This window comes from Bombyx mori, chromosome 13 (genome assembly GCF_030269925.1).
Source record: "Bombyx mori chromosome 13, ASM3026992v2".
Classification (NCBI taxonomy): Eukaryota; Metazoa; Arthropoda; class Insecta; order Lepidoptera; family Bombycidae; genus Bombyx; species Bombyx mori.
Window position 1 is genome coordinate 913854 of NC_085119.1, and position 22309 is coordinate 936162.

The 22309-nt window shown below is 38.2% G+C and overlaps 2 protein-coding genes across 3 annotated transcripts in view; both read right to left on the minus strand.

Moving 5' to 3' along the window:
• LOC101741912 (beta-1,4-glucuronyltransferase 1) overlaps nucleotides 1–22309 on the minus strand; it is a 31029-nt gene that overhangs the window by 3012 nt on the left and 5708 nt on the right. The window contains exons 2-6 of one of the 2 annotated variants that reach the window (XM_062671655.1): nucleotides 22033–22156; nucleotides 20637–21365; nucleotides 19788–19972; nucleotides 19309–19465; nucleotides 18463–18658 (exon numbers count right to left, since the gene is read on the minus strand). In XM_062671655.1, the coding sequence (XP_062527639.1) occupies nucleotides 18602–18658; nucleotides 19309–19465; nucleotides 19788–19972; nucleotides 20637–21365; nucleotides 22033–22086 (1182 nt within the window). In that variant the 5' untranslated portion in view covers nucleotides 22087–22156 and the 3' untranslated portion in view covers nucleotides 18463–18601. Of the gene's footprint in view, nucleotides 1–18462; nucleotides 18659–19308; nucleotides 19466–19787; nucleotides 19973–20636; nucleotides 21366–22032; nucleotides 22157–22309 lie in introns of those variants that run through there. The other variant, XM_021348118.3, reaches the window with a different exon arrangement.
• Nucleotides 294–9885, minus strand: LOC110385223 (trypsin). The gene is made up of 5 exons (XM_021348120.3): nucleotides 7343–9885; nucleotides 6804–7053; nucleotides 3077–3326; nucleotides 2183–2332; nucleotides 294–1868 (listed from the first exon to the last, which is right to left on the minus strand). Exons 1-5 carry the CDS (start codon nucleotides 7389–7391, stop codon nucleotides 1722–1724), a joined length of 846 nt encoding a protein of 281 aa, XP_021203795.1. The 5' UTR covers nucleotides 7392–9885; the 3' UTR covers nucleotides 294–1721.

Consider the following 22309-nt stretch of genomic DNA (forward strand, 5'->3'; position numbering starts at 1 on the left):
GAAGATAAAGTGTAGTAGATAAATAACGAGAATTTGATTATTACATTCTACGGTCTTAATTAGTATTCGATACACCCTCGATTACCTCTCTTATTACCTGTAACTCGTTACCAATATTCATTTTCTAAGCGTAATGAACTTATAGGTACATTACACAACAGATGATGATTAAATAAGAAAATATAGATAAATGGAGAAGATTAGTAGGTAGGACTAGGCATAAGGTGATAGCAATCTGTTCGTCCATTAGTCAGAAGGTTCTGGGTCAAATGAATGTGATTAAAAGGCGTGAAGGACAATCACAGTTTATTAAAAAACAAAAAAACAACCTTAAAGAAACGAATTTGTTCCGTTTCTAATTAATTATAAAAATACAAATCATTGACCCCATTAACAGGTGATCGGTACAATAATAAATAAAAATCACAAAACATTAATTTCATAATGACTTAATAACTATCTAATTTTATAAATTAAATTATTTTTAATTTAATTTAAAATTTCAATCAAATACCACAATAATACTGTAAATTTTCATTGTAACAATGTAAAATTTATAAATAAGTAGAGGAGAGGTGTTTTTTATCATTCTCACGTGAGGTCACGTGTGACTGGAAATGTGATACTACTTTCCATAGTTAGTATCTATGTGGTAATAATTTCCGGAACTGGAAAGAAAATTACTGAAAGTCTAAGAATCGAACACAGCCAGCGGACGTCTCCCCGCGTCGCGCAAGGTCGTCGACCCCGCACGTCATCTTATTTTTAGTACTGTACATTGCGTGCTGTACAAATATCTTTATCAAAACATGTATACGTTATTTTTAACAAAATCATTTTTGAATTCACCAATTCTACCAGCTGTCTTCGATTTCGGAATCTTTATCTTATAATAGGAAACTACCCAACGTACAGTATCGCGGTTTGACCATTTTGATTATACCAGTATCTTTTTTGTTATATGAAATTCCTTGGATATGCGCTGTAATGCATAATAGGTCCAGGAGAAAGGGATCGTTGTTAATACGCAGTCACATACGGTGATCTACCGACGAGTTTCGTGAGATACTCATCCCGTGTTAAATAAATTTAAAATTATTAAAACAATAGTTATTTAGGTGAGCTCATGATCATACACCATGTACCAAAGTTAAACGAATCTGCCGTGCGCAAAAAAATACAGCAACATTATTTTTTTCTTTTTATGTGAAAATTTGTTTATGACTATGTTTTAAAATTTCTAAATTTCCAAAAACTGCACATAGCAGATATTTGTTTAACAACGACGATGTTAAAGTTTTTTTTATTTCATCGCATCGCTGCGTTAACTAAAAGACTACTCAAAATATCGAGGACGCGATTGAGAACTTGCCAACATTCAATAAAAATAAAATGTATGTTTGTCTCCGAAGCGTTCATAAGATATTCAACAGATTGGTATGAAATCGGTTGAAGTTGCTGCTAGCACTACTAGGAATGTCCTACGAAGTATCGCGACAGTAGACATCACAAGAGCATATTCATTTAGCGATAGTTACAGCGGAGCGGGCAAAATGATGAACTCATTTTAAATACAAACTTAAAAATTTCAGCATTACACTGCAGTACATTAGGAATGCAATAAATTTAAATCAAAACATACTGAAAAATTTTAAGCAACTCATTAAGCTTTTGCGACAAACAAATTTTAAAATTAAAATTCTAAATATGAATGTGGCTCGTCAAACTCCAGTGTTATCCGTGATCCAATCTCTAAGGGCCGCTGTGTTGGTGAACACGGTGGGGGACAATGGAAGGGCGCAACCTCTGGCGAATGATACAATGCCGAACGCTGTCCCTCTGAAGACTGCTGGACCTCCGGAATCACCCTGTAAACCAAGATGTTCTAAGAATGAAACAAACTCAATTAAGAGTGGTCTACTAAATCCGTAATAAAATATTCCCAAAACAAACTCCATTAAGATCGGTCTCCTAAGACCGTGCAAGTCCGCGTGGGTGACTACCACCGTCCAGCCAGTGTCTGATGTGAAAGCTTCTGGTTTGAAGGATAGGACTGTCACGGTGCTTGAATAAAGGAAAAACTGTCTCAGAATGAGTTTAGATGTTTGGCATGTGGTTAACACGTGTAGCTTGAAGGCCCATCTTAGTGAACAAAAACCAATATACTTGGATACATGCTTACCTGACAGGATGATACTCCTCCAATAAGAAAATGGCCGCCACAAAACATACTCCCGGTCAACGCATCACCATAGGACAAGCGACACAACCAGTGAGGCACAACTGGTACTTGAGCCTCCATCATTATACGAGGAATTCTTCGACCACGAGGCTAGAAATTAAAAAAAGAAACAATGGGTTCGTAGAGATGAGAGTGAACATCCAAGGATATTAATAATTTAGAGACCACAGCCACAGTCTATCAGTTAACAGGACCTCTTGTTTACTGGTGGTAGGACCTAGTGTGAAGTCCGCACGGGTAGGTACCACTACCCCGCTTATTTCTGCCGTGAAGCAGTAATGCGTTTCGGCTTGAAGGGTGGGGCAGCCGTTGTAACTATACTGAGGCCTTAGAACTCATAATAATACCTCTAGATGGGTGGCGGCATGTCTATGGGCTCCGGTATCCACTTAACACCGGGTGTATTGTCAGCTCGTCCACCCATCTAAGCAATAAAAAATAAAAATAAAAAAGAATTCGTGTGAGCACAAATGTGTAATACTAATTAATATTAACTTAAAAGTTTGGTGTAGCGGTGGGCTAATACAATATAATAATATATATAACAACCAATCATCTCTGGACAAATAATGCGCTTTGTCCAAAACACCCACAGAACAAAAGTGAGTCCAAATGATATTGGGCAAACATTGTTAAAGCTATTTTATGAGGATTTTTTGGCATCGATAAATGGACAATCAGTGCTGATAGTGCGAATCACCACGGCCCATAGACATAGGCAGTACAATTCTGTAAATTTCTGACACTAATGTTAGGACAGCCGCTACCACCAACGACTGCTATGCAGTGATCAGGAGTAAATTATCTAAATTGAAAACATAGTGGACAACTTACAGCAGTCAATCCCCATCCAGTGACAGTCAATCGGACGAGAGGCACAGCCTGGCCTCTCTGTGGCAATCTAATAGGCCGTATCGCAGCATTGACCGGCAACGGCTGGGCCAAGCGGAGCACAGCTATGTCATTGTCAAACTGCGGGTTTCCGTACTGTGGATGGACAGTCACATTGGACACCCTGACTATCCTGCCACCGGAGTCACGTCGTGTGCTGCCAACCCTAAGGCGAATAGCGCTTGGAACCGTACTGAAATGAGAATAATTTGTGTATGAAATATTCTCGTAACGTTTTTATAATGTTCTGTATTGATTTAATAATTAAGAGTGTACGCGGCTCTACATGCATGGGTTTTTAAAATTTTCAAATACCTTGCAATTGGTAGCTTGACTTGGTTATTTGAAAAAAATGGTTATGTCCCCAAATTTGGTATATCTGTTTTACATTTCATGTTTAAATATCATTGGAAAATACGTATATCGATTCGATTTACGATTTTTTGGAGATCAACTTGTAAACTAGAGTATTGAAATAATTCAACATTTTCATAATTCCAAATACTTTTAAAGATAAATTTGTAATTATTTCACATGCCACCAATCCCATAATGCAATGCACGTAAAGCTATCTATTAGAAACTAAAATAAATTAGAATAGGCGTTCTAGGATGGACACTATTCAACGTAACTTTGAAGAATTTTAATTATTTCTTATTGAATGTTTTATAACTATGACATAGAATCGATTAACGGAATCTACGGAAGCTACGGAATCGATTAACGATTTAACAGAATCGTATTTGTATTGTACAAAACTGTATTTTAGACGAAATAAATAAACGTATAAGTCAATAATACCCGGAGCTGTTTTTAGTCCTCTTACAAGCTGAGAATATTTTAGACAATTGCTTGTGCAACGCGGCTGCGCTCGGCTTCAACTGTTGCCAACAGCATGAAGCTTAACCATTTTTTTTAAACTGTACGCCACCTATCTTACCCGTATCAGAAAAATGTACCCTGAACTAGCAGCAAAGTCTGCAGTAAAACGAGCAGGTGGTATTCGTACCCAGAAATCACCAACAAACAAACGCATTAGACTATATTATCCCAACAAGAGAAAGTACTCGGTTTAATAACTCAAAATAATTACAATTGTACCGGTGCCAAATATTTTAAATACCATGACCCGATTTAAAAACGTGTGATCCATTTTTGTTACTATGGCTTTGTGCTATAGTCTCAGTAGTTTAAAATCTAATCAAGTATTATTTTTACATCAGTTATTTTAATTACATCACAGTGCTCAAACACTCAAAAAGCTACTCAAAAGTGCTCACTTTTGATCGCGTCTTTGGTAATATAGGTTAATAATACTGGACTCCGGTTTCGATAAACGATCGAAGTTAAAAATTTACGTGTATAAATATTGCTGAGCTAAGGCTGAGAGAACAACTCATAGCCAACCTGTAATCTAGTGGTTGCTATAACCCATAGACAACATAATAATATAAACACGATATCTTGGAAACTTTCCCAAAAAGAAAGACTTCACCAAAAATAGACCGGAGCTGGATACCAGTGCATTATACGACCTACAACAGGATTTTTTTTTTTTTTATAAATAGTGTCAGTTTCTTTTTATTGTTAACCCTTCATCACATAGTCCACATAACTTTTTATCCTTTAGGCAACGACAACTTCAAGTGTTTTACTACTAATTTTTTTTATTGCCTTTGTAGGCAGACGATCCTACGGCCCACCTGATGGTAAATAGTTACTGTCGCTCATAGAGGTCAGCAATGCCAGGGGCAGAGCCAAACCGCTGCCTACCAAAACTAGCAACAAATCTGCCACCAATGATTGAAACTATGCTTAACGACTGAACTATAATCTTATATATTATAATCTGAATCTCGGAAACGGCTCCAATGATTTTCATAAAATTTAGTATACAGGAGATTTCGGGAGCGATAAATCGATCTAGCTACTATTGATTTTCAAAAAAGGTTGTTTTATTCGTGTTTTCTAATAATCAATTTTATCGATAATCAACTAAAACATAAACTTTTTTTTATTGAAAGAAATTAACAAATAATATAATATAATATCAGTATGTAATTCGTATTTAAATATAATTTCCAACAAACACAATTTATCAAAAAAAAAAACCGAACTAAGCTCGGTCATCCTCTAGTCTTATTTTTAAATCTGCACTATTTATAGGTCATTAAAATAACGATTACGCAAACAAAACATCTGTTAATGGCTCTGTTGATGGCTGTAATACCGAGCAATAAACTTTCAAAGATTCATTACTGAGACACATTCCAACGGTCATGTTTGTTCAGTATCCAATTGCGTCTCTCAGTCAGCGCTATATCTGTCCTCATTTGTCTATCCATTAATCCGAATGACACTAATGGAACTCCCGTTATTTTTCCTTTAATCGACCGTGGTTCCTCAGTTAAATTTCTACCTGTCTTTTTCTCTCTCTCTCTCTCTCTCTCTCTCTCTCTAATTCCTATATTGGGTATTGGTAATACGTCGTTGAAATGATTGCACAGGGGAATACCTCAATCCTATTTGTTTCAGTAAAGATGAATTTTCATCTTGTAGTTTGAAATTGTGGGGGTCATTTTGGGATCTATAGCCTACAGCTTGCTCTGATACTTGAAAATAAATAAGTTTAAAAACTAGACAAGGAAAACCTTGGGGCGTCGATAATTTTGGCACAATGGTGGTTAACGGTAGTAACTATATTTCAAAATTGTTCTTAATCATTATGAAAAAATACAAAGAAATCGATTGCGACAATTACTAGGTACGCCAAATCTGTCTGTTTAGGTTTCTCTTAACGGATCACGTCGTGTTTGAGGTCGCAGACTAAAACCCGTTGAAATTTAGAGGTCAGAGCTCTAGAAATATAATAATAGCTTTCAACATTTACTAAGCAATTACCTTATTAGGAAATATAAAAGGAATATCTTTTAATTTCTTTTTTTTGTTGTTGGTGGTTGGACGGTTGGATGGTTGCCCCACCCTTCAAGCCGTAACGCATTATTGCTTCACGGCAGAAATAGGCAGGGTGGTGGTACCTACCCGTGCGGACTCACAAGAGGTCCTACCACCAGTAATTACGCAAATTATAATTTTGCGGGTTTGATTTCTCAAAAGCTGTTACGTAAAGTAGCAGATGTCCGTTTATACATCGAAGCTTGTCACAAAGACATTAAGTATCATTTTCACAAAATAAACATTTTTAGAACATCGTTTAAAAAGGTGTGATAAAAATTCCAGGAATGTTATCTTTGCGATATTTGATGTAATTGAAGTTATGTCTTCACAACAATTTCTAGCAACAAGTTTGATTTAATTTTGTGATAGTCTACTGATATGTACTAATTCCTGATTTAACATTTTTGAAAACTTAACACACATCGTGGAGTCAAGAAGGACGATCTGCGGCTATAGTGAATCAATTAGCAAAAAAAAATTTACATAGCGATCCAATCGGCTAGACCCTTAGATTACGAGTGAATAGGTAGGGGGAAAAATCACTATCAATAGACGAGAGTATTATTCATACTAATGTACACAGGTATGATAGAAGTTATTTCAATACAATAGAGATTGAAGCCTTATTTCTCAAGGTCAATAACGTCATTGATTTCTTCAGTTAGTCTATCCGTTATCTCATTTTAAAAAACTAAAAATAAAATGTACTTACTTCTGAACACAATGGGCGGCCGTTAGCACGAAGTCTCTGCTGATGATGAAGCCTCCACAGAAAGAGTTACCGTTCAGCACCATCGACACCTGATAAGGGTGTCTGCTGACAGAGCTCGGTCTCCCACCTATGATCTGTCCGCTCAACTCTGGACAAGCCGCTTCCAACTCTAACAGGCCCTGATCTTCCTGTACATCATCGGTGTTCTGAGCATCAGAGCAGCAGTCGCCTTCAACTGCTTCTTGGAGGTCTGAAACATAGACTTTTCGTTAAATTCATCGACTAAGTAATTTTTTATGAAAAAAAAGGGGAATTGGCATTTTTTAAATTGTACACTTACCTTCATATCACTTACCAGTTTTAGGTTACCATTTTTTATTTATTAATCTTGTTCTCAGAGCAATTGCACACGATTATTGTCGACAATTTAGTTCCCTAATTTAAAAATTTTTATGATCTTTTTAAACATAACTTTCTTGTTCTTTTTCACAATCATAAGTTAAAGCCTCGGAATAAGTTTTTCATTTTCGAATACTCACCCACGACAGAAGCCACGAACAAGAGCAATAGAGCCGCAGTCCAATTCATTTTCAGACAGTCAACGCGCCGGACGGTGATGGAGCAAATAGCTGGAGCCTTCAGTTAAAAACGGCGATGTCCTAATTTGTAAGGTTGCGACACTACGAGTTAATTTCACACGGTACAAGTCACGGTCGCGACACGACCTCATCAGGGTTACGGCGTTCCTAATTTAGCCGATATAAAAACCATTTTAGAAAAAACAAAATCGTATTATTCACACTTACAGCAAAATAAATAAGATCAAAAGAAAATTTCTAAAAATAATTTAAGGCTCATATTTCACTAATTGCTATCTTATGATCAAGCTTCATTGCCGAAACATTTATTTTGTAATGGCATTGTACATATTTATTGATTTATTGTTAAGTTATATATGAAAATAACTCGTTTAATTTATAAATAAATAAAGCCGTGCTATAAGACATACACCTGAAGTAACAATGACCATGATGGTCTAGTATTTTCTTTGGTTTTTGCGAGGCATATATCCACATAAGACACTTTTTTTTTTTATTGCTAGATGGGTGGACGAGCTCACAGCCCACCTGGTGTTAAGTGGTTACTGGAGCCCATAGACATCTACGACGTAAATGCGCCACCCACCTTGAGATATAAATTCTAAGGTCTCAAGTATAGTTACAACGGCTGCCCCACCCTTCAAACCGAAACGCATTACTGCTTCACGGCAGAAATAGGCAGGGCGGTGGTACCTACCCGCGCGGACGCACAATAGGTCCTACCACCAGTAGGACCAACACTTTACATAATAACTAGGCTGTCTATGATCTGCTATCAGCGCATACTAAGCTACTTTGGACACATTTCTCGCAGGAATCCTGACAACCTCGAAAAACTGATGGTAGTAGATCATGTCGACGAGAAATACCACGAGGTCACAAAAATGTATACCGGCTGGCCAAAACTAAGAGCATCATTTACCGGCATGTCTATAACTAAAGCACTCAGGACTGACGAAATTAGATACAAGTGGAGAGGAATTGTGCAATGGCTAATGAGAGAACAGCCATCAAACTGGATGCGACCTTCAAAAATGAAGATGCCGACTCAAAAGAAGAAGATGTGGTTGAGCTCACGACCCAACTTATTTTAAATAACTACCATAGCCGTTACATATCAAACCACAATCACGAAACGTCAAGTCAAATCTCAGAATCGATTGAATTCGCGGTAGAAAAGTGTAGGATACTGGTATACCTTTCTACAATACAATACCACCTATAAATTGTATTAGTTAAGCTACGGAACATAAGTTCCTTGTTTGCTTTGTACGGTATAGTGAATGATGACTGTACCACTGAACATTGGATGTAGGTTCAACTCTTCACAGTCAGTGTTTTGTTGTTAAAGATAATTAGGTATTCTTATTTTCTATCAGCCCACAGACGTCCACTTCTGGACATAGATCTCCTCCCCGAGCCTCGCCACAAAGATCTGTCCTGCGTTGCCTGCATCCAGCGGATCGCCGCGAACCTCAATAGGTCGTCGGTCCATCTTGTCGGAGGCCTAACCACGCTACGTCTTCCGATACGCGGTAATCTTATTTACCTGGTGTATATTTCCGGCACTCCTAACACAAGAGAAAGTATTAGCTAGGAGACAATGAATACGAAAAACTTATCATACGGAACTCACTGTGCAATTTTAGCAGTTTTACAGATCAAATTAATCGCGTCTCAACCGACATTGATTTTTGGTTATCGATTTTTTTAAATAGAATATTATTATTTTTCTTTCTTATTAATAAAAATAACATCGAATAATTTTTATGTCGAAAAATTACGTATAAAAGACCCTATTTCTTATAGTGGGCGTCACATCATGATGATGTGACCACTCAGCTGAGAAAGACAAGATACGTTCTCGTGAGTAGTAAACAAACATCCTATAATTAAATATTCCATTTACTAGTGATAGGATAGTAAGAGCACACAAGAGCACACTGCGAAGCAATAATGGGTTCCATATTGAGACTTCTACCTACCTCAGATCCTAAAGTAAGCGGTAGCAACATTAAGGTCTATGGCCACTGGTCTTCACCTTATACTAGATGTGCCATTGACCCATTTATTGCTGTAAATTAAATATATAAATAGTTCTGGTAGGGCTTGAACATGATAAAAATAACGTTTAAATATTCCGCATACCCATCAAGTAATAAAAACGTGTTAAAAATATATAATGTTATTTATTAATTGCTTAAAGCACGTACAAAATCACGGGCGTGGACTAGTCAACGAACGTAATACAAATTCAAAAGAATATAAAACATAAATGAGGTCGTTACATTCTGAAACACGTTAGCTGTAAGCGGGGAACGCGCTAAATATAAAACAGTTGCGATTATGAAAATACTTCGATGTATTTCTGTACGTCTTGTAACGCGATAGCTGAGACGACGTGAATAGTAATAACTGTCCATATTCATCTACTACGTAAATGCTGCCACCCTGCTGTTTTTTACTGGAGGTAGGACCGCTTGTGAGTCCGCGCGGGTAGGTACCACCACCCTGCCTATTTCTGCCGTGAAGCACTAATGCATTTCGGTTTGAAGGGTGGGGCAGCCGTTGTAACTATACTGAGACCTTCGAACTTATATAACAAGGTGGATGGCGCATTTACGTTGTAGATGTCTATGGGCTTCAGTAACCACTTAACACCAGGTGGGCTTTGAGCTCGTCCAACCATCTAAACAATAAAAAACCCTCGAGCCATAAGTTCTACAGTCTCAGTTGTTACAGTACAACGGCTGCCCCACCCTTCAAACCGAAACGCATTACTGCTTCACGACAGAAATAGGCAGGGTGGTGTTAACTCATAAGATGCCCTACTGGCAGTAGTTTTAGGATCATTATTATATATCGCTTCACTCTACACCTCAATCCACGATGCTGCGCAGTCGAAGATAGCCTGAACTGGTTCAATAGTCCACGAAATAGTTATTCAGAAACGTCAAAACTATTACCTAAAGGACCAGAATCATTAGAATTATTACCATTAATTAAATGTTACAAATGTTTTGACTTCTTTTTTTATTGTCCTTGTAGGCAGACAAGCGTACAGCCCACCTGATGGTGAGTGGTTACCATCGCCCAGGGACGTCAGCAATGCCAAAGGCAAAGTCAACCTGCTGCCTACCGTGTATAGTTAGTCTGGCCATAAATACTGTTACAATTAAAAATAAAAATAAAAACTATTGCAAATAACATTTAAACATTTATTACTTTTACAGTGTGTTAGTTTAATATATAAATATAAAACAATTTAAAGTTTAAAAAGCTTATTCGAAGTGGTCTCCATTGGCTGCAATACAGTCCTTTACACGTTGAGGCCAGTTATCAATAGAAGCACGCACTCTTTCCATGGGAAAAATTTTCCCTGCCAATCGTACGGATTGTTTTAGGGACTCCAAATTATCATGGCGTTTAGAGCAAGCCGTACTCTCTAAAACTGACCATAAATCATAATCCAGCGGATTAAGATCGGGACTAGACGACGGCCAGTCTTCAGCTCTGATGAAGTCCGAAACGTTCGTTACCAACCAAGACTGCGTAGACCGAGCTTTATGACCTGGCGCCGAGAGTTGTTACAGTACAACGGCTGCCCCACCCTTCAAACCGAAACGCATTACTGCTTCACGACAGAAATAGGCAGGGTGGTGTTAACTCATAAGATGCCCTACTGGCAGTAGTTTTAGGATCATTATTATATATCGCTTCACTCTACACCTCAATCCACGATGCTGCGCAGTCGAAGATAGCCTGAACTGGTTCAATAGTCCACGAAATAGTTATTCAGAAACGTCAAAACTATTACCTAAAGGACCAGGATCATTAGAATTATTACCATTAATTAAATGTTACAAATGTTTTGACTTCTTTTTTTATTGTCCTTGTAGGCAGACAAGCGTACAGCCCACCTGATGGTGAGTGGTTACCATCGCCCAGGGACGTCAGCAATGCCAAAGGCAAAGTCAACCTGCTGCCTACCGTGATATAGTTAGTCTGGCCATAAATACTGTTACAATTAAAAATAAAAATAAAAACTATTGCAAATAACATTTAAACATTTATTACTTTTACAGTGTGTTAGTTTAATATATAAATATAAAACAATTTAAAGTTTAAAAAGCTTATTCGAAGTGGTCTCCATTGGCTGCAATACAGTCCTTTACACGTTGAGGCCAGTTATCAATAGAAGCACGCACTCTTTCCATGGGAAAAATTTTCCCTGCCAATCGTACGGATTGTTTTAGGGACTCCAAATTATCATGGCGTTTAGAGCAAGCCGTACTCTCTAAAACTGACCATAAATCATAATCCAGCGGATTAAGATCGGGACTAGACGACGGCCAGTCTTCAGCTCTGATGAAGTCCGAAACGTTCGTTACCAACCAAGACTGCGTAGACCGAGATTTATGACCTGGCGCCGAGTCTTGCTAGAAGGACAATTCTTGATTATTGAACATGGTGTTGTTAAGGGGCTTCACTACCTTCTCAAGAATGGTATCTTGATACACTTGTGCCGATGTTTTGATACCTTTTTCACAAAAGTATGGCTCAATCACTCCTTCATAGGTAATAATACCCCACCAAACCATCACTGAAGTCGGATAATGCCCATGTTGCACTCTGTCGTCTGATTGGGAAGCTTCTTTAGAGCTTTGAGCATAAATACGATCATTTTGTTTGTAAAATGTTGCTCTATTGTAAAAATTTTCTCATCCGTAAACAAATTTTTTCTACATCTGATATTATTTATATATTCTATTTTTGACCTCCCTTTGCGTACCGCTTCAGTAGTTGTTTCGATTTTACCACCATATTCTCTTTTAAATTATCAGTTAAGAAATGACCAGTACGTTTCTTATAGGCTGCAAGTCCTAAGTCATCTTTTAAAATACGCGACATGGTTCTAGGTGCTATCTTCATCTCGCGAGATAAAATCTTTTGCTTTCGGACAGGATTTCTTCGAATTCTTTCCCTTACTGCTTTGACCACCTTTTTCGTACGAACACTACGTGAACGGCCAGATCTTTTTCTGTCACAAACAGAGGAGGTCTCATTGCACCTATTAATAGCCCGGTACACAAACATTTTACTAATACCAAGCGTATGGAGAGTTTTAAAAATTGCATTTGGCTCCATACCTACTTTGTGTAATGCAATCACAGCGATTCGGTTCTCTTTATCACCCCATTCCATTTTAGTATCGCAAAATATTGTACAATGTATTGGCGCCAAAATGAGAAAACTCAATGAGCAATCATATTAAAATGACAGATTCCAAATTCAAATGTAATATTTTGTTTATTTTTAATTGTAACAGTATTTATGGCCAGACTAAGTATATTGTCTATGATTTACAGTTAACATGGTCACTATCAACACAAGAACCTAAAGCCACACTTATTTCCTTTATTACTCCACTCCTTTATTTCCTTGTTATAATAAAAATCTATTACAAAAACTAGACTGAAATGCATTTCCGAACTAAATCAGCTACGGTATTTAGTAACGATACTTTTGAATAATTACTGGTTCTAAAAAATTTTGAGCAACAAACTAGCGCTTAATTTCAACAGCCACTACTTCACGTTCTCCTTTGATTAAAATTGAAAAAAAGATAAGTCATTAATTACAAAATAATTAAGGCAACTATGAATAAAACCTTTTTAACGCGTTGAATTCACGGTACCTTTATTACAAGCGCTGAAATTTATAGATCCGATATTGATCTTCGAATAAAATTGAATAAACAGTATTAATCTCCGGTTTCAGAACGTTCGAAATATGATATTACCGTTTTTTACGTTTTGATTATATATTCAAATTGCTTTTGTGATTTGTTGATTCGGAATATAAGCTCTTTCGTTTTTATCGTGTTACACATTTTAAACATTCAATCAAGGGACGTGTTAATCTTTAATAGTTAATACTCAGAGCGTTGTTTACAGATGGGTTGGTGGAAGAATGCCAAACTGAACAATTTGCCAAATTATCACTCAGTACTAATTGTTTGTACATAGTTTTTGTCGCAAAACTGTGTCGTTGCTAATTATGATAACTGATTTAATTAGAGGAGTTACCACGCAATAAGATGTACATAAATTATTTTTTAAATTTTTACACTTCATCGTTATATCCGTGATCATATTATTATGTTTTATATGCAACTTGACATACATAACTGCGAATCTATGTAATGAACCAACATATTATAAAAATTAAGAAAACAAGTTAATTTTTTATTTATTTTTTAAATTGCGCCATCTGCAATAACACAGTCTGAAGATGGTTTAAGGTATAAATAACAAAATAAACGACAATTTTTGGGTTATCACGCGTAAATGTCAAACCTATGCTGTTATCAATACAGAGAATAATGTTCTCAAATTTATCATCTGCACATCATCATCATCAGCCTATAGTAGTCCACTGCTAGACATATGTTTCTCCAATTGCACGCCACTGAACACATTCTCTTATTATCTGAACATTTTAGAATAATAGCTTTAATTAATTTGTATGGATAGATAATAATAATCCACCTGCTTCTATTTATTATTTCGTCATGAATCTCGGATATTCGGTTTAAACTTGATGGGTCATATCGAATAACCTTGTTCAAGTTCTTCTCTTCTTCGAGTTCAGAGAGACCAAATCGGTATGAGCTCTATTAAAAAATCGCAATATAAGATAAATTCATATCCAGTACATATATACTTATAATCCCATAATTTTTAATGGACTATTAGGCTACGTCGGTAGATAAGCTTACGGTCAAGCAGATCTGAAATGACAGCGACCACTGGTAAGCATTGACACTATCAAGGTCACAATCAAATGTATCTACGGAAGGACTTTCAAACTTCGTTTCGAGAAGAACACATAACAGTACTCTAAAGCACCGATGTTCTTATTTCTCGAGTCACACATGACGGCTTAGTGACGAAAATATTTATGTCAGTGTGCCATTTACTGCGCTATTGACACAGTAGTAGCACGCGTGCCTTTTAAATCAAATAGTTAATGGTTCTAGATCAGCCTTTCCCAAAGTGGGCGATAAAGCCCCCCTGTGGGCGCTGCAGGCCTAAGGACTCTTAGCACCGAGCTCTAGGTTTTTTTTTGTCAGAAGGAAATCGCCAGATTTCTGCCTTCCCTGGGGGTGAAGGGCGGAGCATGTCAGAGTCGAACTGACTAAAACCTCCTGTCGCTCAACAACCAAACCTCGCATGAGACAGAACTCATGAAAAGGCAAAGGGGGGAAAATGAAGCGTTTAGTGCGGAGTACATCTCTCCCATCACCCTCCCCCTCGGGACGCCGGACCGGCGGTTGTCGGCACTGCGACCACCAGCCCTCTCGGTTGGCAGACTATCCGGAGCCCGCTTAGATGGCGCTGGTTAGAATTGGTTATCCAGGACTTGGGCGAGGTCCGCCTCCCTATAGTGATTTTAAGTAAGTGAAAATATAGGGACGCTAAAAAATAATTTATTCTCAAAGTGGCAGTAGACAATATAAGTTTGGGAACCCCTGTTCTAAATAGATCACGTTACAAATTTGAACAGATTTTCTGATCCTCGTATGTTCGTAATCTGATAAATCCACGAATTGCACGTGTTCTACTCAAGTATGTTTTCTAGTTTATCAGATTATTCAACTTATATAAACTGTATACCCTTGAATTTGTTAGCCCAATATTAGCGTGACGTCAGGACTACCACTGCAGTTATTCGCGTTGGCACCCTGCCAAGTGCCTACCACTGTGGCGTCAATATCCACTAACTGTTTGTACATACGTATTTAGAGTAATTTATGTCCACGATTTAATATGTAGTACTTATTATGGAACTGTTTGAAAATGAACAACCTGAATGCCAACTGAAACTTATAATTCGTTAGTCTATTTCGTATGATCACTAAAAATCATAAAGAGCGGAGGGTTTTTTTTTTTCAACAGGAGAAAATCGCCGGATCCCCACCCGCCGTGCGTATATGGGAGTTTAACCTCACAAAAACTCCTGCCGCTCACAGCCGGCGCCCTACCCCGGACCGAGCCGGAAACCGGCCGGAGCTTTTGAGACGGCGGGAAGTGCGGAAGGTTAGTGTGGTATGGACATATGATGCGTAAAGACGAGATGCATGTGACTAGAAGATGTATGGAAATGGTAGTGCAAGGTAAAGGTAGAAGAGGTCGACCGAAGAAGACATGGATGGAGTGTGTGTGAATGACGATATGAGAGAGAGAGGAGTGAGTGTTGAGATGACGGCTGATAGAAGAGAATGGAAGAGAAAAGTTCGCTGTGCCGATCCCACTTAGTGGGACAAGGTGGAGTCAAAGAAGAAGAAGAAGACTAAAAATAATACCCAAATTCCAAATATACTTGGCAGAGGCGAAAGAAATTTACTTTCACTGACTGACTCGGTGGTGCAGTACTTAGCGACCCTGCCTGTTGCGCCTAGGGTCGCGGGTTCGATTCCCACATCGGGAAAACATTGTGTAATGAACAGATCGTCTACTCTCATCGTTTACTCTTTGTCTGGGTGTTTATTATTAAGTTATTTATTTTTTAAAACATAATATACCTATAAGTATTTTTATCAGTCTCTGATACCCATAACACAGGGAATCCTAAACTAGGACCGGATGACCGTGCGTGATTTGTTCCGAGCTATTATTAGTGCCAGTTATTTCACCTAGAATTGTAACAGTTTAATAATTATTGCACCAACTCAATTGGTCAACAATCAATCAAACAAAATTTCAGACAAACAGACGAAAATCCCTATTTTTATGTTACAACCTTCCACTTCCTTTATGATTGACTTAAGCACGAGATTGAACGCACGAAATGATTTTTAATTATATCCCGAAATCTGTGGTTATAGTCTTTGACAATAGAACCATAAACTATTATGGTAAATTATTATGGTTCTATTGTCATAACATTATTTCAACCTTATAATTTCAAATAATTAAAGTCGAATTTCGACTACTGGGAGACCACTAGTTAATTTAATGAGGCTTATGAATATTTTGAAATGTCGAAATAGTTATACTCCGGGGCAACATAACATGCTTTAGGAGCCTCGCTATTAGATAAACATCCATACAAGACACACATATATCATATACTGGTCTTGTATCCTCTTCTTCTTCATCGTTACCTCACTGCTGAGGATCGCGACCACATGTGATTTCCTCCATAGTGTTCGATCATGAGTAGTATGGACCGCATGGTATAGACTACCACCAACTGCTTCCTTTACCAGATCTGACCATCTGGCTGGCGCTACCCACAGCACGCTTGCCTTCTATGCGACCCAAAATTATAAGCTTCTCTAATTCACGTCTGATAGACCGCATGAAATGTCCGAAGAAACTCATAACATACATTAGGTTTATTTATAATCAATCTTTAGCTTTGTCTTAATAGACGAAACATTAAATTGTAAACCGTGTTGATTTGAGATACTTGTTATGAACATAGAATCGTGAAAAACATAGGAAAACTCCCAAGACGCGTTCACGATACGTTTGAAAATGTTATAAATAAACTAATTTTGTTTAGTACATGATGCAAATCGGTATTCGCGTACGTTCCTCAATATAACTATCTAAATATCTGTTTAAATTTTATTATATTCATGTTTTTTTTATTGCTTAGATGTGTGGACGCGTGTGCTCACAGCCCACCTAAGTGGTTACTGGAGCCCATGGACATCTACAACGTAAATGCGCCACCCACCTTGAGATATAAGTTCTAAGGTCTTAGTATAGTTACAACGGCTGCCCCGCCCTTCAAACCGAAACGCATTACTGCTTCATGGCAGAAATAGGCAGTGGTGCCTACCCGTGCAGACTGACAAGTCCTACCACCAGTAATGTATCGTGACTTGATCCCAGTCCAAGCACATTTTTCATGACATACCTATATTAAAGTATATTAAAGTAAAAGAATACATATCTCTATTATTGAGAACTAAACTAATGCTAGAGTCCTACTTCTCTGCCGCATTTCGGTTTACGTATTCAAGTCTGAACAGTACGGTATTTCTTTGTTTCTTAGACGAGCATTCAATCGATCTGCCCGCCGTGAATACACACAATACGTCCAAAACTATTGACCTCCAGAATGTTCCAAATCCTTTGGAAATACAGACATTCCATGCTTCCCTTTGTTTTTTATTAGACGAGCGACGAGCATTTAATCCATCTGCCCGTCGCTAATACACAAAACATTTCCAGAACCATTGGCCTTAAAAATGTTCCCAATCCTTTGAAAATACAGACATTCCGTTCTTCCTGTGCAGACTTATAAATAAAGACATGTATCAAATCCTCACCTCAGAGGACTGGATATTGTAATCGAAAACACTACTACGGATAAACGATGCGAGAGTAGTATCTAGTAGTATAATATTCTAATCAATAACCGATCATTAACATTCATCTATTTGTTCGAATAATCAAAATTACGACCTAATAATTCAAATTCAAATTCCCAAACCAGTCACCCCACCAATTTCTACGGTAAAACAGTGTCCAACAGTTTTGAAGTGAGAACGGCCGTTCTTCAAATGTGTCTCTGAAATTTCGATCTAACTGCAAATGGATCGGGTCAACTTTGTATTACAATGTCAAAATTACTCACTCACTGCTTGTGCGAAAGCTATACCAATCGATTTTATTGGTATTCCCTAACGCAGATGCCAATACAAAATCCGTTGAGGAGTAATTTAGAAAACTGGATGACGGAATCATGATGAACTCATTTCCTTCTCCATACCGGATAACGCGTGGCTGGCACGACGCCAAGGTTACTGTTTATCGCGCCACTCAATATATCATTGAACACAATGTTATCTGCTTCAGGAGATGGAGAAAGAAAACTCCATACATTGACAAATGAAGCCTTAATCAGTATATCAGTAGTGTGATTTATGAAATTTCCCAATTTTGTTTCCAGAACAACCTTATTCAGACTATTACGAACATATGAGATTAGAATTTCTTCTTGAATTAGACTTTCACAATTTGTAAATCGTGGAGTTTCATATTTTAACACCAGGTGGGCTGTAAGCTTGCCCACTCATCTAAGCAATAAAAAAAAGCTTCAATTAATATAAAAGAAAATATTTAGTTCTCAATTGACCAATCTTTATACTGCGCTGCGTCCGCATAGAATGGCTTCACCTCATTTCCACCTCCGCGCTAAGATATACCTCAAGTAATGAGTGCTCGGAGAAGCGTTCTGTAAATATTATACCAGTGTATTATGATCGCTAATTGATTTTACTGCTGAGCTGGTAGGATGCAGTAATCCGCATGGATAGGTGCCACCATCCCGCCTTTTTCTGTGACGGAGTAGGTACTCATGAAGTGTGATATCAGTCACGCAGCAACTTAACCCTTTTAGTGCTCAGCTTATTTTGCATAAATTAAAAGAATTTTTGACAAAAAACCCTTATAAAAATTAAGTAATTAAAAAAAATAGAAAAATCAAACCTGATTTCACAGCAAAATAATTTTAAATGGTTATTTATAAAATGTTATTAACGTATTAAAAATTTTATACACTTCGCGCAATCGATGCCAAATACCTATTATAATTTATAATCAAACTGCGCAATCACAGGTCATAGAAACACAGATGATCTGTGTGCGCAATAGTCGGTATTCCGACGCTCCGCAGTTTATACGCATTAATAGAGTGTCGATCTATCGACGGTTCGCGCTTTTAAAGGTTAAAACGAAATTTTGTGGATTTCATAAGGAGCAGTGGGAAACGGCCGGCTTTGACGATTACTGATATACGAATATTTAATTTCTCGTTTGAATTAATCGCACCTCTAACTTATGTGTACATACAATATAAACGTAATTAAATTATTCTTTAATAACCTGTGTATTCCTCGTGAAGCCGTAGCCCAGAAACCGTTCATCATGAGCAGGTACAGTGTCCGGAGCCACGTAGAAGGGCTCGTACAACAGCTCGAAGTTGGTCACGTTATGGGAGATGTGGGTCTCGCTGGTCTCGTTGCCTCCACTCGCCTCCCATCTGGTTCGGATTGGAAGTTTAAACAAAGCAAACTTGAGAGTAAATTAAACTTCGATTGAATGTTACAGGACCTGCCATCGAATCTCGTTTGAATGGCCTCACTCATCTTAACAAGTGAGATCGAAATCACAAATTTCCTGAAATTTCTAAAATGGCTACCCCGTTTTTGAGTACAGAGGTGGTGCTGAGAATTTTCTAGAAAATTACTATTTTATAGTATGAATCGTGTTTCTTTGAATCCCTGACAGACACAGAAAACTGATGTCTTCATATACGACCCACAAGAGTTTTAGAAATGAAAAGAGTATATACAAAAACTCACCTAGAAAAATTAGAAGCGTACTGGTTGTAAATAAACACTTTTCTATGAAACGGAATGGCTAATTTATTTCTGGAGAGGCGTAAAAGTTCTGACTTGCTGCTAGGGAAGGTCGCCACGCGTTTGTCTAGTTCATATGTCGGAACAACATAGGCACAGAGCGAGCATTTAGGTGCTGTTGTCAAGAACTGAAAAGAAAATTAAGCTAGGTTCATATTGTATGTGCAGGCTGGGTGCGTAGTAGTTTAAGATAGCGAGGGGCGATTTCCCTGTACATGCCGACCGAACCACGGCTTGCCTTTACGCCCGGTCACCATCAAGGTAAGCCAGAAAGCCAATCTTTCGTCTAGAAGATAAGATAATAGAGGGTAAGATATGGAATGCAAACTTATAAACATTACTATTGTATTAAGAATCTTGTTTGATATGAATTTGATGCGCATTTCTCATCTGAACGTACCCTTAGCCCAATGTTGTTTATAAAAGTATTTAATTTCGTATATTTTCGAAAAATAAACCGTTACATTTCATAGCCATTTCAATGTTTTCGCATTTATACTACTAATAAATAACTTTTCGCTCATAAAAAGAAAAGTCGTTCGTTTGGCCCCTGTGAGAAGGTATTCTCCTCCCGGTGATGGTCACGGTGCGACCTGAGATTGTGGAAGCTGCGCCGTACGCTGCCGTCACTCAAGCGCGCTGGCACCAGGAGAATGGTGCACCGTGGTGGCGGCTGCGATTCGCGTTGCCATCCGAGTAAAAGTTATTATCAGGCAGTGTTATATATAAGTGTGTGAAGTAAACAGAGACAATGTTTGATACATGTTTTCTATGAAGTAATCGGATACTGACCTTATCGAGCGATGCTGCCATCCCCTTAGACGGCACGATATCCACATCGACAAGAAAAACGTAAGAAGTATGACAGTTCTTCCGTGCTTGATTCCTCATATGGTTCTGAGGGTATGGATGTCGTGCCCTCCAAGCTACTGTATCTGCCCTTCTTTCTCCTGGAGGCAACGGCTTCGAGCGGCAATCCCTTGCCCAGCTCGGTACTACACCGTGCACTCCTGGTCTTTCTGCTGGCATCGCAATATGTAAGGCAACTCTTGAATATATTTCTGGTTGACATCGAAATAGCCATGTCGTGAACGCTCTCAAAAGTCTTAGTTCATCTCCAGCGACAAACACAGCCACTGATATAGGTCCGGTCCAGTGCGCGGCTATTCTTAGCAACTCGTGGAGGCGTTCGATGGAGCTCTGAGTGGCGAGGCACACCTTACTGTTGCTTGATACTTCAGAGTATAGCTCTCCCACAGCCGCGTAATCGAAGAGTCTGTAGCTTCGAGATCCGTCCCACCTTCCTAATCGCAAGTCGAGTTTCGCGATCGGATCGTCGTCGATTGCGCTATTCGGTACCGTGTCTATGCATGGTTCGCACGATGGAGGATCTGAGGGAGAGGCAGTTGAGATGACGGGACAAGCGGTGGGATGCAACAACCAGATGTTGGCAACGGCGTTGTAGAATATTAGCGCTATGGCCGCTATCGTCACAATGCTCCATCGGCAGCGCCAGTTCCACTGTTAACAAAAACTTACGTTTGTGAAACCGTTACCTGCGGAGACAAACGATCACAGTGATACGAGGACGGTGGTAGTATGTGTGTATAAGCTGCTGCCACCCGAATCAAATCTCATTTAAGAAGGGTATTTCGCGCAGAAAGAATCTTTACGTGAAAGCCAATTGCAGAGAATTTCGCAGATTATAAAAATGAATGAACTGGTCAAAACCAAATAAAAACAATATAAATGAAGAAATCTCTTTTTCCGTAGAGGGCTGAATGATCTCGCCTATAAGCTGGTGTGGAGTGACTACCGGCGACTTCACCACGAGATTGACCAACGCTGGTCATCGAAACATGAGGTCTAAATCCCCGATCTAACCGTAAGAAGTAAATAGGGTAGTGATACAAACCCATGAGTACCCATAAGATGCGCTACCACCAGTAATTCCGCAAATCATACGTTTTAAGAGATTTCTTCTTGAATCAATCATTCTTGAAAATGTGCTAAGTGCGTATTCATTAGAAAAAATTATAAGTGCTGAGCCTGCGGCATTCAAACACCGGCACAGTCGCATCGCTTGATACGAATACGCCGAGAGTCTAATATTTTAGGCAACTACGACTTTAAAATTTTTTAAATAATTGATATGACAACTTACTTACAATTTACAATTTAAACTTACAATTTTGTCCCTCCGCCCTTTGATGATGGATCTTTTGACCACAGAGTAACCCATTCCTGTAATCGTCCTCTATTCATCACCTGGACTATTTGTTTCTAAATTGTATTCTCTACCTTTTTATCATCTGAAACAACAAACCAAAAATCAGAAGGAAACACAGATGTCGGCTCCCGTAATTTACCGTCGAAACTTCTAGCTCATAAAATGTTATCATGTCAATACATTTTCCGAGACTAAATCAAATAACAATTATCTACCATTACAATCTAAATGTGAA

Bases quoted from the DNA above. Each gene is read 5' to 3' on its own strand.
- LOC110385223 (XM_021348120.3), bottom strand. From the start codon at position 7,391: ATGAATTGGACTGCGGCTCTATTGCTCTTGTTCGTGGCTTCTGTCGTG. The intron at 7,054-7,342 runs GTGAGTATTCGA...TCTATGTTTCAG, and splicing joins GTTCGTGGCTTCTGTCGTGG to ACCTCCAAGAAGCAGTTGAA. The intron at 1,869-2,182 runs GTAAGCATGTAT...CTTGGTTTACAG, and splicing joins GAGGAGTATCATCCTGTCAG to GGTGATTCCGGAGGTCCAGC.